At 42.7% G+C, this 16,640-nt stretch overlaps 1 protein-coding gene across 2 annotated transcripts in view; it reads right to left on the reverse strand.

Moving 5' to 3' along the window:
• SLC35F3 (solute carrier family 35 member F3) overlaps positions 1–16,640 on the reverse strand; it is a 189,173-nt gene that overhangs the window by 40,881 nt on the left and 131,652 nt on the right. For both annotated transcript variants that reach the window (XM_069800733.1, XM_069800734.1), the window contains one exon: positions 11,274–11,598. In XM_069800733.1, coding sequence (XP_069656834.1) covers positions 11,274–11,598 — 325 coding nt within the window. The remainder of the gene's footprint in view (positions 1–11,273; positions 11,599–16,640) is intronic.

Consider the following 16,640-nt stretch of genomic DNA (forward strand, 5'->3'; position numbering starts at 1 on the left):
CTTGCAGCAAACATATCCGGGAAGCCAGCTGTTTTTTTTTTTTTTTTTAATCCTTAAAACTAAACAAAGTTCAAGAAATATAAAGCAGCAGACAACATTTTGCAACTTGCCAGCCAGAAGTAAGGTCCGCAATTAACTATACATATAACTGGTATGATTTTCAAGAGGAATGTCCCCATTATGACTCCTGTTTACCTAAAAATAAAGCCAGTTCGCCCCTTGCTTTTAAAAAGATCCCAAGAAAATATCTTTAGCAGATATTAGTACATTCATTCTTGTTAAGAAACAAATCTGTTAACACATGAAATAACTTGCTGGTATGATTAAATCTTCCCTAGATACTTCCGAGTGACTTGTTTGGACCCCTCTAACTTGGATGGCAGCTGAGCCCAACCGAGCCCTGGAATATCCCACGCTAAGAACCTGCAACCAGCCACAGGACTCAACACATGAGCAATACTATGGTAAGCATGCTGTCCATTGAAATCATATAGGATCTACGGATTTAGCTTAGCTTGTACAAGAGCTACAAGAACTATCATTTACGTGAGTGTTACAATTCAGCAGAGCTTATGCAATCTGCTCCCACAACAGGCCACATCTGGCCCACCATCTCCGATTCCGAAGCATGCACTAACCACTCTGTCAGGCTCTTCTTGTTTTTCAGACTCCTCACAGCTCAGTCGCACACTGATAGAAACCACTTCCCTTGTTTCAAACACCTCACTCATTCTGTTTGATGCCACCTAGCTCTTTCCTCACCTTCTCTGATCCATACATGATTTATCATATCTCCCTACAGCTTTCCCTTTTACATGATCAAGAGTCCAACTCTAGTAAAAAAGCCATGTGGAACTTGGTAAGGCAGAAAGTAATGGCATTATAGGAATTACCTGGAACTACAGAAGAGCACAGTTGTTTAAGTTGTTTGAAAACTCTATGAAATTGATAGAGCTCTTTGTTAAATGCTATAAGACTTTCAGAGGGTTGGCCTTAATTGCTAAAAATTTTATGAGCAAGGGCAGGTCTGCAGGTATGTTAATGGAAGGCAGCTGATCATTTGGTTGTATGTCACTGTATCGTCTTACTGAATACTACTTTTCAACATCAAGATTTTCTACTTCGGTTCTCTGGAATAAAAAGACAGTTTTTAAAAAATAATGCAGGGGAGTAGGGTGAATTTCGACCTGGTTAAAGCCTGAGTTCTCCTTTGAAAAAAGGAAAGACAAAACACATCTAAATAGTTATTAGCTTGGTATTTTTAATATTCATTAAGCCAGACCCTTCTCTGATAAAAATCAGCATGCTGTCATGGGACTTGGTGGAGCTGTGCCAGCTAGGGTCAAGTGCTAACTGGACCCATCACATTTAATACAGAGAACTTCATGAAATACTGAAAATGCTAGGTGAAAATACGTTTGATTATTAAAACTAAGTTAAGCAGAAACCCTTTATAGTGGGTTAATATCTTTTTTTTTTTTAAATTTCAAGGTTAATAAAAAGTAAATCAAATCCTCAGAGTTTGAATCCACATGTTCTTGCCTGAGGACAGACAAATATTTAAGGTGGCTTTGGCAAAAAGGGGCAAACAGCAGCAGAACGGGTCCATTCATGCCAATGCATTCTGGTACCTGTAATTTTGGGGTACCTAGAGACAGCACATTAAAAGATGCAGTAAAGCGCACATAAATTTAAATAACAATAGTTATGTCTCATTTAGTGTCTGCAGATCACTAACTATTAACAAAATAAAAAGTAGGTATGATGTGGCTCTGCGCTGAGCAGGTTGGACTAGAGACCTCACTCCCTAGGTCCCCAGCAGACAGAATTACTCCATGTTTCTATGACCTGATGTTCAGGTTATCATGGTGGTCTAACAACAGCACCATTTATTAGATGGTGAAAATATCAGACAGCGTGACAGAGCTGTAGCTTAGTTTTTACTCTAGGTACTATAAGAGGTATTAAAACCAGAGGTGCAATTCTCGCTATTTTCTAGTGTGCTATTTAATAGGAGAGCTTTTCATAGCTGATGAATTATCTTCACTCCAGCTGAAAGCATAATAAGCCAGACTAGTGAAGAAAGCTGTAGTTTCAGTGCAGAAAAAGCAGGATACAATTTTCAGTTGGCCTGGCTGGCCTCTACAATAGATACAGTGAAGAGAATTAAGGAAAAAAGCCCACAGTATTCTGGTGAAGCAAAACATTTTTTAGATGCAAGGGCAAATGCCAGATGACACAGAGGAACAGAGTCCTCCTGTAGCAAATGGACCTGGGCTCATACTATCCAAGGGCGCCCCGTGTTAGCAATGTACAACGTGAAGGTTAATACCGCTCTGTCACTGAAGGGACATTCACGATGACTTGCGAACCCTGGGGTTTAGCATTTGCATCTGCTGAAAGAGAAGGGGGATGCCACCCTTCACTTAAGACTTCCAGAGGCCCATTTCCCCTGTGGGAGTCTGAACATTCTACTGAGGCAGAGGAAGGTTTTCAAAGATATGGAAACATTGCAGCAGTCTCTACCCTCTTGGAAATAAGCACCTTAAGCAAACAAGTAAACAATCCCCCAGCCCCCAGAGAAGGAATGCAATTTATAAATTAACAAACTGTGAGGAAACAAAACCAGCTCCATGTGGGGAAGTGCTCAGCTGGAGATAGAGGGAACAGGGAAGAGATGAGGCAGCTACAGTGGACTTGGTTAGTGTAGACTTGCTGAGTACAAGAGACCAAAATGACATGGCAATGACCTAAAGGCCATAAAGTAAATGAGGCTCTTTCCTTTAAGCTCGCTGAGTTTTAGCCCTGATCCCAAGGACTGACAAACAGACCAACAGGAGGGTTGTTTCTTTTTCACAGCTCTGCTGAAGAGAAGCAGTCTTCACTAACTGCCAGCCAAAGCAGGCGAATAAGGGAACAAACCCAGATTTTGTTTGTCTTCTCCACTTCGGATCAGACTCTCTGGCAGGAAGCTACCATTTGGAAAGGTGTTTTAGAACTGGAAAACACAGAAATGGTTGTACATGGGTGAGCAAGTACATATATGAACCTGTGTCTGCCCATCAGCTCATATCTTACCATTGCTCCCCTCCAAAAAATCTATGGTTGTTCACAGACAACATTATGTAGCTGCTTGACAGGGTTTTTCAATTTCTGATGCCCTGTTCACATACCTATGTTGCTGCCAACCTTCACCTTTGGCTATTTCTCCCTTTTTACCAGCTATAGCTTTGCCTAACGAGCAAGAGTGGCCAGCTTCTGCAGACCCGGACTGAACAGGATCTTCAGCCAGGTACTTGTGCATTTATATGAGGCTGCCTTTTCATACAAACACAAACAATCCTGGGAAATCTGGACACGGTCCATAACCACTAGGCAGCTGGACAAAAAGGTTTTTTCCACTTCTGTAGTACTGCCAGCCTTGAACACTTCTCACTGTATCATCCATCTTTATTGAGAGCTGTTAATTATAGCTACAAAGTCTGTTACCATACAGGCAGTTTCCTTTTTTAAAGCAGCTTTAAAGGTAGCTGTTCAAGATATTTTGACACAGATCTGGGCTGAAAAAAAATGCAGAATTCCTTATCACTCCCTCCTGAGTTTTGTTGTTGTTTTTGTTGCTGTTGTAAACAATATAGGAGAACCAGTCTAGGATAGTCCCTGTTTAATGAGTTTGTGCACTGGCTGTCAAGGTACTTATGATGACCAAGGTAAAACACTTTCCGCAAAAAGACAAGCTGTGAACTCTATCTTCTTCCATATTATGATGGTTGGAAAAACAGCATATCCACATTTACCTCAGCTTTCTGCTTCTTTCCCCACACACTAAACACAATCACACACTCTCTTCCCAGTCCCTTTTTTCCTCTGCCAGCCATAAAATACAGTTATTTTTCTGTTTGTGCATGCAGGTCATGCCTGGAGGCAGGGAAGAAGGGAGGAGGGGACCCCTGAGGTCCCTTCAACCTGTCTTTCTTTGGTTCCACAGTCTCAGTCAGTGCAGAGGGATAAGCATGGGTAGGATCAGTATAGGTGGATTCGCTCCCAAGGCCTCCTGGGAAAAGCCGCCCTAGCAGCGTGGAAGCTTGGCAGCTACAAAGCAGAGGAAGAGCCAGTTAATGAAGCACGGTTTAACTACTGACCAGAGATCGTGCTGCAAGATGCGACATTTTTTCCAAGCAAAAGCCATTACGTGAACACATTGTTTCATAGCACATGCCCTGTCTGCAGGTAACAAGAACAATTATTTCTCCTTCTAGTCCTTGCCTCAAGCACTGTTACCTCACAGGAGGTATATAATGTGATTATTTTAGAGCATCTGTTCAAGCCACAGCAGAGAAGACAAAAGTAATGGAACAACAAGACAAAATTACAGGACACCACTTAATTCAATTATCCTTGGAATGATTTTGTAAACCAGGCTCAAGATTAAAGAACATGTGTTTCTCCTGATCAGGCAGTAGCCAATTTTTATTCTTGATTAGCACTCCACAAAGGTCCAAAAGCCCAGAAGAGGTGATCCTCAACAGATGAAGGAACTTCAGATTAAGGGAAAGCTTTTCACAGGACATCATGATCTGAAACACAAACGCAATCTCCAAGTATAACCTGGGAGGCTAAATTAGAAAGGACTGGTTTCCTAAAGAAGGACCCATGACCATTTTCTCACAGAAGCTAAGACGCAAGCTCTCAAAGGCAGTGTTAGCTACCTGAATAAAAGGAATTACCAAATTAGTCAAACAGAATTTTGAAGAAACTCTCTTAAAGGTTCTTGCAGGAGATGTAAAAGCTGGGGTAGGTTTAGAAAGGGAGGTAAGCATATAAATGCCACCTTATGTTCCTGAGACTACCATGCAGGCTTCACACTGAGAGCTACCTCCAGAGAAGTTAGGACTTGGGCATTAATTTTGGGGCGTTCTGCCAGCCACTGCCATCATGAGTCCAGTGTGGGTACCAAGCTCCCATACCACGCTTTTGAGGAACAGAAAAACTACCACCTTGAACATGGCTCCAGGAGCAGTTTTTTAAGCTTTTCAATGGAAAACATGAAGAGGGGTGCCACCTCAAGTCTAGTTAGGCACCTAAATCTGGGATGGAGGAGGGCTCCCACTAATAGCTAGTTTGGCCAACAGACTTTCGCTTTGTCCTCAGCCTTTCCTGCTGTTTACCTTATGTGCCTCACATTTGTGTCTCCTCTGTAGGTGTTTGCTCTCGCCGTGCATTTTGGGAGGGAACCGTGCACTCGGCTCCAAGCTGGCAGTGCTGGAAAATGCAGTGTGGCATTGAGGAGCTAGCTGTGGCAAATTTCCTTGCTAATCTAACACCTGGTACTGTCTTCAGTGTGTAGAGAAGACTTAAGTGAACAGGAGGCTACTCTAGAAAAACGCTGGTGCTGGAGGACTACCTATTTTCTCAAGAACAGGCAGCCTGCAGAGCATAGTTTTGACAGCTGGCTGAGAAATTTTTGTTTCAGGAGCCACAAAGAGCGAGAAACCAGGACATTCATCTTTAATCACCTAAGAAAACAAGTCTCCCCAAGGAAGCAGCTGAAATGAAGACTTACACGATCATCTAGCAATAATGCAGCATAGCTGTATTATGTCAAGGCAGCAGCGAGGAGCCACCTCCAGAACTCCTGTGGGGTGACGCACCCCTATCCCACGTCCCACAGGGACATATTTTCCTTTTCAAAAGGAACGAGACAGCAGCTACTACAGATTTCATCAGGAAGAGGTAATTACTTAGCTTTGAAAAACAGAAGTTAACAACAGCATCACTGAGCTCTGTGGCTTGGGCTTCAGCTGAGTTAAGCCCAAATGAATGGTCCATGACCGAACTTGATGCTGTATGCACAGCAGGTTGAACATTGGACAGATATGCACCAGCACTGCCCCTACCACAAACACCACGCTGTTCCAGCAGAAGGCTTCATTCATTACTACTGCTACTTGCTAATAGTACAATTTGGCCTTGTCTTCAGCTAGAACCCCTGGAAGAAAAGCACAGATTCAGTGAAAACAGTCTGAGAAGTGATACAGTGGCCCATCAATAATACATCGCCAACAACAGTTCAGACATCTGCAGGAGAGATATAGATGACCACGAGTATGACAAACCTCTTGCACAATATCCACATCTTCTTTTAATTAATCACTTCAATACAAAGCACAAAGGTAAGACCTGACAGACTGCTGTAGAGATCAAACTGATTTAATTTGGAGTTACTTCTGGCTTGTACCCGTCTAACTTGCCTAAGAATCAGATGCTATACCTTTTAATTTCAAGGGTTCTTTTTGTTATTTGGTGGTTGGTTTTTTTTTTCCAACAAGCTAATGGGAACTTGAATTGTAAAGTGATTTTATTTTGAGGAACACAACATAAATAGGTATTATTTTAAGGCTAATGTACTGAATTAGACAAATAGAGTTTATAAACTGAAGTTTTTTGAAAGAAAACATGCTTCATTGGGTGACATTTGCTAAAAACACTTGCATTCATCATGTCTTGATGCCTTCATAGCTTATTTATGCCTCTGTTAATGCTGTCTGCTCTGGTGGCGAAGCTCCCACATAAGTAGTAATATAAATCAGTAGGATGCCAAAAGTCAACCACACTGCAACATTTTAAAGCTGCTGGGAAAGAGAGACTCATGAATACAAAATGCTGAAAATCAATAGTAAAAAAGCATCCAGTCACACCAAATCAGGCTCTGACCCTTTTACCCCTTAAGAGTTTCGTCGTGGCTAGGCAGTTGGTTACCGGTGCTGCACGGCTGGGTTCTCTGCCTGCTGCAGAAGAGGAGGGCAGGGCCCATGGTGGAGCGAGTTGCATTTTCATATGAGTCAGGATCAAACTAATGGACCCAGCTCCTGGAACTACTGGAGATGCCAGGCTAGTGCCTCATCTCCTCCATGCTAGCAGAAATACATGTGAAACACATTCAGAAACCAGCCCGCATTCTCCTGGACATCATGTGAAGCTATGGCACTAATAATTTCTGGCCGCTGAAGAGCTAAGTCTCGATTCTGAGCCTATATGCATACAAATTAAAAGTGACTCTTGTGAAGCTAATATGTTGGTGAATCAGAGTAAGTGAGATCTACTACATGAGTCCCTCTACCATTGTTGGCCCCAGTATTTTGGTTTGGTTTCAAAGAAATAACTATACTTCGGTGTTACCTGCAACTTTTTTCTTTCTTTTCAAAGAAAAATCTTCAAATTCTGAAAGATTGGTGGCAGCTAATTTGGGGGCAGTATAGAGACAAATCTCTGATTCAATGAAAAAGAACATGTTAAAACATGTTCAAATGTGGTTGCAGATCAGTGCAGGTACATGCAATGACTCTTTCATTCAACCAACACATCAGGTACATTCAAGGTTGTAGAAGAGATTTAGTTTTAGCTTCTGGTGTTTTCTTTAGCCCTAATGCTTTATGAAATAAAAATCAAGATCTAAATGATAAGCAAGTAAATAAATAATCACGCAAGCCATTCTGAAAAGTCCTGCCCTTTCCTTCTCAAAAAATCATTAGATAAGACCGTACCATCAAAATGAACAAACTTTCTGAGGTATTCTCCCCCTAAAATGTGAACACAACTCTCTGTTATCCCCCCAGTTGACACACACAGAATGAATCTTTATAAAAGGTGTGTTTTGTCCTGCCTAGGGATACATGAACCTAAGCAATATCTTACAGAGATTTTAATTTAATCTTTCATGTAGCCAGGGAGCTTTAAGCTGTAGTGCTTTTAATTTATGTTACCTCATAAATTAATAATGTAGGTATGACGGAGGGTAGCTCATCAGATTAAATGTGTCATTTTATAAAGCAGTTTGGAAGCAAAAAGTATGAAGCCAAAATGAAGTACTCTTAAATGATCCATTAGGCACATAAATCATTACATGTGTTATTTCTGGACTGGACAATGGTTGAAATGAATGATAATTTAGTTACTGTAATTTTATTTTAAGCTAGTGAGCACTTGCACAAGAACTAAGAGAGAGGCGCTGACCCTGGCATGCTCTTCTGTGGTCCGCCAGAGCTCTCTGCGTCACTCCCCACAGACACAGACCTGTGCCAAGGGCGCGTGGCAAATGTGGGACAAGTTCTCCCTGAGCAGTCTACGCCTGGGCACAACTCTGGCATTTGATGGAGCTGCACAGGGAGCGAGCCTAGAGCAGTTTGGAGGTGAATGTATGAATTTTGGTTTGCTTTGAAGAGTGACTCTCTCCCCATGCTGTGGACACAACTTATTGATAGTCTACTGCAGCTTAAATAGAAAGCTCCTTACCATGCAATACGGGTCAATCAGAAATCCTTAATACTTTACATTATGGCCTAATACTCAAAATCTTATAAAGATACTGAATAAACCTGCTCTTAAATTTAATGTGCTACTATAAAATTTTGGTGGCAAATTTATTACAATTATATATTAAAAAAAAAAAAAATCTGTGCAGATTTGAACTGATTTGGGTCCATGACAGGTATGTTCCTCCGTGAGACCACAAAACACACAAATTCATACATTTACAGCATAGTATATGTACATAGTGGTACAATACAATAGGAATTTAAACCCACAATAAACCATATAATCTGCATAGGAGGGACTATACATCTATTCACCGTCACTACATTTTATGATCCCTCTGTTGTGTATTTTTTCTAATGGTTGCTGTTCTTCACATGCTCTTTAACCGTAAAGCGAGGTATCCCGAAGCACGCCTGCTGGCTCAGGCTCTGCAAAGCCACCCACCGAGGAAGGGGCGGTGGAAGGCGCTGCCTGTGCTGCTGGGAGGGGAGGCTGAGCTGCCCAGCCCTGCTGAGGAGCCCCGCGGCTGCGCAGGTCTCCTTGGGGAGCTTTGCTGCCAAAGAACATGAGGTGCCTGTGGATTTTAGCAAACTGTGTAGGCAAGATCTGAGAATGCCTTCCTTTACTACCTCACTGCTAAGGTGACTTAGACGTCATATTTCCACCTTCTCCCACTACCACCTTTTCATTTATCTCGTTGCAAATTCCTGCCAGGGAGCTCAGGTGATATATAAAATATAGATGAAGGTGAAGGATAAAAGAAGCAGAAAGTGATTATGCAAGCTTCTTGTTAGTTCCAGGTCAGAATTGTCTTATTTTAACTCTCCAGAAGTCCATGAAATGCCTCCCTAACATATCCAACTATGCCTGGAGTGCAAGCTTTCCTGAAGATGTTACTGACTCATGTAGAGCTGCACAGTCTCTGTATATCTCTTTCTCTCTATATATGCATATGTATATATAATATACAAAAGGAGGGAATAATTAAGAGGGGATGCTGGAAGACAATGTTTGGGTTTTCTGACGTACATGCATGTGCATCTCAGCCGTAATGGAGCAAGCAGATGAACAGTAATTCTTTCCACAGTAATTCTTAGTGCAGCACCACCGAAAGGTCTCAGTTTAGATAGTGGACATGCTAAAGCAGACACTATGTAAACACATGGTAAGGGACAGTCCTCCCTCCTCCCTAAAGGACTGTCTCATCCAAATGAACGGAGAGTACGAGGAAATCAGAGGTCTGTAGTGACTTGCTCAAAACCACAGAACAAATCTGGAGCAAAGCTAGGAACCAAAGCCATATCTCCAAACACTCAAGTCTACCCTGACACCAAGAAAAACCTCTGTAGATTAACCCTATTCAATCTGCTGATCAGACACACAAATGCACATTCTTTACTAAGCCTGCTGCAAGCTTACCTGTAATGATGTCCCCCTGCACCCCAAACAGGCTGCAGGGCTTGTAGCTGCTCTTCAACCCAGCCATCATTTAATTAAATGGAAGACATAAAACTACCAACCGTATCCATTAACTGCAGCAACAATGAGTATAATGCTCTGGTTTTAACCCCAGGGATCTGGCGAACCACAACCGCTCACCCCAGAATTCAGCAGTATTTAATACATTATCTGAGAGCAGCTGGAAAGAAAAACACTTAAAAACCAAAGAAATGAAAAGGTAGTTGTTTTGGGCTAGCATTTGTTATTGTTTTTAGATTAAACTGTTGCTTTCTCTAACCTCCATACTTCTCTCATCTCTGAAGCAACCGTGTTTGCTGTGGAGTAAACAACAAATACAAACTGAAGTGCAGGAAACATGAGATCTCAGGAAAATGCCTTTAAAACTTCTGGATACTGCTCTAGGACCTGCAGTGAGCAGTGAAATTCCTTTATCTGCAGCCCCCAAATGATTTAGAAGATGAAGAAACTGTAACGATGGCTAAGGAGCAAAGTTTCAGCATTTAGAATCTTAACCCTAGTCATCTGAGGCACAGCATTTCCCGAGTACCCTGGTTTCTTAGATTTTTCCTGTAGTAAGTTTCCACCTTGCTGCTGCACAGCTGGAAGCTGAGAAATGTGTCCTTCTTACTGTTTACTTTCTGAGCTACTTCATTAAAAGGCTGTGAGCCCCACTGTGTAACAGAAGGGGAAAACGTTGTTCACATCCTTCCACGTATCGGGGAAGCTCTCTGACACGGGACATCTTGATGGCTGAGTCATCCCATCTGTCCCAGACACCTCTCAGGCCAAAACGAGCTGAGCTGAAGGAGTGCTCACCAAGAGGCAGTCCTTCAAGCAGCCAGAGCATCCTCAGCCCTTCACAGAGGACAGGCACACCGGGCTGCCCATGAGCACTTCAGGCTTTGTGGGTTTTGCTTGCTGTAAAGACAAGGTGTGCTGGAGACAAAGTGCTGCCTTTGGTTACGACCGCGCTTCCTCACGGAAATAAACACAACAGCTTGGGTTTAACTGGGATCAGAGTTTGGCCTTTGAAGTCAGGGACATAATGCCAGGAAAATACTGCAACACTTTGTACTTGGCTATTCAAGGCACTGTACTAGTCTCGAGTTTGGAAAAGAAAAGCTTACTTAGCTTACTCAGAGATTGCCACGAAAGTCAGCTGTGGGTAGAGGAAGAAGATATTAATTAAAAAATGAGGTTCACAGAGGTTTGAACAGAAAACTCTTGAGAAGTAATTGCAGCAAATGCAGACTTTCATTACATGACTTGTAGTATTGGGAATAAACCTGGATTTCTTACTGTTGGAGTGAAATCGTATTGAGAATAACATAGCACCTAGCACAGGACACATAACAAATTCAGAACATCCTTTAACAAACCTGGAGAGGAAAGCAAATGCAAGTTTGATTTAACTGACTGATTTGAATAAAATGTCCGCTGGACATAGAGCAGCATGCAAGAGCCACAGGAGAAAAAAAAAAAAAAAGCTTCCATACCTGTATCTTTGCTTTGGAGACTGCTTTTCAGCTGACTTAAAAACATGTCCAAGATAATACAAAGGAAAGAATAAAAAGTTCCAGTTTGTTGCAAACCACGTTAGAGTGAAGGGTGCATCGAACTTCTTAAAGGTCAGTTTTGCTAGCTGGGTTGAACCTGACCAAGAGGAGCAGACACCCAGGACCACGGCCACACCCCAGAAAATCTTCTTCAGTTGCGTCACGGAGCATTTCCAGCAACAGCGGTTCACCCTTCCACCGCCTTCCGCCCCGGCTTGCATCTGTGCTTCGGCTGGGGCTGGAGACTCCCGGGAGCGCTCATCCCCTGGGGAGAAGAAAACACAAGGCTTGCTAAGGAAATCCAGCCTGCATTTTAGTTTTCAAATCCTAGGCTCTTCTGAAGTCACATGGAGCTTCACCAGCAAAAGAACCCACCAGATCTTGCCACAAAATGTCCTTCGTTTTTAGATCATTGCAAAGCCTCTGGTTCAACTGAGGCATAATTACAATGCAAATAATAATTATCACCTCTAGATTTAGAAGGCACTGGATAAAATGGAAATGAAAATTACATGTTGCTCTGATGTACATAGAAAGGCTTAACACACCACTTAAACTGATGCTGTTAAGATGTGTAAATGAATGAAAAATATGGCACTGAGTTTAATAAAGCAGCAAAGGGGATTACAACACTTGGAATTGTTATTGTCTTGGAAAATGTGGAATTGGGCAGCTTATGGAATATGGTGTTTCTTAAAAGGAGAGGGGGGACAATGTATTTAATCTTGCAGTTAAGCACAATCACTGCAATGTAAATAGCACAATTAATACTGAACTTGGATCACCAGGCATTGCAGTGATCCCTAAAAAGACAGCTCTCCTGAGGCTGTAGCCAGATGGCAAAAATCAGACCAACCCACACACTGCCCTGAAGAGCATCTCAGACTAGGCAACACTAACTTTTTTTAGCTCAAGTCCTGCACCAAATGAGACTGGACTGGAACTTTGCCCTGGTATCACTGAGCCTAGCATGCTACTAGAAATTTCTCTCCTAAAAAACCTTGCCCCTTACATCCTTAAACATGAATTGTTGTAGCCCTGCTGTCATACCACTATCGGCAGATATTGTATCCAGCTTGTGAATGAATGAGCCCAGTGAGGTTAGGTGGTTCAGTTCCCACGGAGATCAAAACGTGCTGGCAGACCTCAGCAGCAGGCCACTGCCTTTAGGGCTTTCACCTGCCTTTCTTAAATTCACCCCATTTAACATCTGCTAAAGCCATCGGTCACCCGCATGCACACTCAGCAGTGATTTCTCTTAAAGGCTGACTTCAGTTTAGTCGGTCCATTCACTGGAAGGAGGATGTAATAGTAATTCATGTTGACAGCCAAGAACCTACAACTTCAAAAGTGTCCAGAGGTCATTGCATGCATTGAAAGGTGAAAAGAGAAATATAAGTACAGCCAGGACAATGAGATGGTATTCTTGCCAAACATTTATATATGTTCAAGGCAGACTAAAAGAGATCCACACCCAAAAAAATCCTTCCTTATCCTGGTGAGAATCAGTATTTAGAATGGAAAATCTCTTAAACCCCTTATTTCACATTAACCTAAATTTGTATTTACATGAGCTAATACATTATTAAAGAAAAGGTTTATTCCAATGGAGACAACTACTTAATTATTTCTTCACAGATAAGAAATGCATGATCTGAGCTAAAAGTACCACTAGTTTGCCTAGTAAAGCTGTATTTTGTAACAGGAAAAACTGTGGTTTGATATCTTGAAGTCTAAAAAGAGTGTACAGCAGCAAAGGTATAAACATCTAGTCTTTCTGAGTGGCATTAAGAGAGATGGGGATTTTGCTGATCTCTCCACTTATTTCAGTTTTCTATAGAAGATTGTGTGGGCAGCTTCCCACATAACAGGAGATGCACCAGCAGGCCAATGAATTACCCAAAGTTAATGTGGCTTTGTATTAAATACGTAATGGAAAGGTTACAAGCTACCTGCTAAATGTTTGAAGAAGCTAGAATTGAAAAAAAGGCTGCCTGTGAAACCTTAGCTCATTCAAAATCATTTCAATACATTTGCTTTTTAATACATTGCTTGTAACTAATGCTTCTTGCCTCACTCACTGCACAGACCAGTCAGGGTTCAGTTTACCAAACGATGGTACATTTATTTCTTTTAACTTCACCACGCAATGGACAGCTGCCAGCGCTCTCTTTGCTGTCCACCACACAAGTCTCACAATGATTACTGAATTTTTCCTTTCCTCTCAAGCTTTTCTACTGGGTGTTGTCACTGTAACACCAAAAACTTCACACCTCCTAACCACCTCCAGCATCCTTCCCATGGACCACTGGGAGAGCTGGGCACAGAAAAAACAAATCCAGGCAGCCAGGGTGCCGAGCGAGAGCTTAGGAGGGGTTTGTGCCACTGTGTCAATGCAGGGAAGAGCCTTCCTCCACTCACAGTTTACATTTTTGAAACTACTTGCAGAGGTAGGCAAAAATGTTCCTCCTTCTAGAAGACAGCCAGCAGGATACCTGCCGTCCCCGTCTTCTCTGCAGTTACTCCCCCAAGGAAGCAGGAAACTGGGATTTAAACCCTTCCTGCTGAAGATATTTAACATTAGGGAACATGCCTTAAACCACTAGGGTACATGGTATCTCAAGATGAGTAGGTACTCTGAATCACAACATTGAAGCTGTGTTATTTTTTCTAAAATAAGAACTGATCACTGAGACAGCAGGATACCATGTCTGGCCCTCTGGCCCAGTAATCTTGGCCATCACTGAGAAGGGGGAAGATCACAACTATACCATCTGATGCACCAGACAACATAAAATAATGCAGTGTTTGGTGGACACCCCACAGCAGACACTGGTGAGGATCTTCTCCCCACCAAGGGCTGAAGCCACCCATCCTGCTCCCCATTGCACTGTGCACGTACGCATGAGTCAGCAGCTCATTTGGACAGCTTGCATGAATATCACTGCCTTTTAACTCTATTCCATAGCAGTTACTCCCTACGGAACAAAGCTAAACTTTACTGATGTTTTCTCTGCTCCACAGGCAAAATGACTTGTCCAGGTACATTTAATTTTGCATTAAATACACCAACAGAAACATTCACTTTCTGCAAAAGACAATACTGCATGTATCACTTCTAAAGTGACCTTGCAGCTCAAGGGTTACATTTCTAGGGATGCGCATTCTTTGGATGCATTTACATGCTGGATGGAGTAAAAATTTATCCTAGGCATGATTGGTTTCAAGATGATGAGCCCCATATTTTGGGGTAAAAATCACTGACCCGGTGATTAGCAGTTACAGGCTGAAACTTCTTTTAACTATCCGTCAGTGAAATTGCATCGTGCCCTCATGATTTCCTGTGCTGCTGGAGGGCTAGATGCCAAATGGGCACAGCCTTGTACTGCACTGTCCTGGAGGATACCTGGGACGTCATCTGCCCCAATCAGTCTTTGGAAATGGTGGATACCACAGATGATAGACACCCATGTGGTCCCATCCTCCCATTTACCACGTCAGGGACTTGCCTGCCAGCTGGCATGCATAACACCCAGAGCTGTACCTTTCCCTGCCCAGTCCTTGTGTCCCAATGGGGACAGTTTTTGTCACCCAAGTTGCAGGTGCACAGATGGGGTGACATCAAACCCACACATGGATAAGAAGCTCCTCACTGTCTTTCTAACATTGCTCAAGGGCCAGCTGGCAACAGAATGCACATGAATTTAAAGATGGCAAAATGGCTTTTCAGAATGGATGAGGCAGGACACTAAAGAATTTTATTTCTGGACATCCTGCTCCAGACTTCTAATGGGTTTCTTCCTTTACCCCTTGCAGCAGACTGCTCTGTATGCTACTGTATCCCCCAAAAGAATAAATCAAGATGCTGAGATACAGGAAAAATGCCTATCTTGCTTTTACTAAATTTGGCTTTTCATTCTCCCTTTTGTTCATTCATTTTCCTGTTTCATAAATCCCAACTGGAACCGCTCTTCCTCCCTCTCCTTCAGCCAACCTCTCTCCCGTGGCATTCAGAAGCAATGGAAGGAAATCACCTCCAGTGGTACTGCCAATACCCACAGGGATGTGAACCGCAGAAAACAGCCATCCTTCTGTTTCCTCCCTTATGGGTGAGACACCTCTCAGCTGACTTCAGATACCTGTGGTAGTGACATCTAAACCTGAGCTCCTCACTCCACTCTCCTGGCTGAGGCCATGGAGGAAAAACAGGCACTGGAAGACACTACACACCCCACGTAAGGTAGATGCCTTAGATGATGTGCCCTTCGTTACTGACTACAGATGCTTGCACTGGGTTAGAGAAAACCCACCCCAGCAGAGGTAATACCTTTAAATAGCCTGTCCAGACCACTTCAAAAGTGCTTTAAGACTTAAGACTCCTGTGCACAGCTAGCCAGTTAAAGACTTACCATAGGACCACAGTGTACCTCACTGTGTATGTTAAAAATGTAATATTGATAAAAACCAAGGGCGGCATTCATCTTCTCAGCTTGAGACATCTGCTGTGCAGACTTGTATATCTGAGACAGTCATTTACACTTTCTGCATAGTTAGTAGACAGAAAAAAGACATTTCCATAGCACGATTTATCTCCTCCTAAAGTAGACGATTAAAACAAGCCAGATGAATCACCCTCTCCAAGTGCTTGTTTCTCTCCACCAGCTCTCAACAGTCTGGGGCGACAAGCACAGAAGTAGGTGTCTCTAGTGTAGGTGTCTGAAGCTGGGTGAGATGAGTCCCACCTCTCCGCTGCTACTGTCAGAAACAGAGAGTAAAGCCACCGCAGACAGCACTGGTAGGCTCAGAGCTGGGCACCGCTACACAAACATATTTAGCTGTCACCAATGAACTGCTTTAGCTGTTGCCAGCTAGTCAGCAAATGAGTGAAAGAAGTATGACAAAAGCGCTGGGTGCCCTTGCCAACCCTTCATAGTGAGAAAGTGACTCTCACAGACTAAGGTCCTGCCTATTAGGGACTGAAACATGTGCCTAATATTAACGCACAACTCCGCCAGCTTCCCCAGGCTATGAAAATGCTTCAACACAAGCATATTCTTAAACAGCTCTTTAAATCAGGCTTCTAGAAAAAATTCTGAAAAAGGAAAGAATCCTCACAGGTCTCTCTGACAATTACAAATGAGCCATCCTCAAGGCATTTCCATTTTGCCAGCCTCTCAAATGTTTTGCCTGGGCATTGCACAGAACTAGTTTGTAAAGCTTGCAAAAAATATATGCTTATCAAAAATAGGGGAGAAGGAGCTGAGGCAAATCGTGTAAGACAGCGCAGGACCCTCAGTGTGGTTAGAA

The sequence above is a fragment of the Haliaeetus albicilla genome, chromosome 13 (genome assembly GCF_947461875.1).
Source record: "Haliaeetus albicilla chromosome 13, bHalAlb1.1, whole genome shotgun sequence".
Lineage (NCBI taxonomy): Eukaryota > Metazoa > Chordata > Aves > Accipitriformes > Accipitridae > Haliaeetus > Haliaeetus albicilla.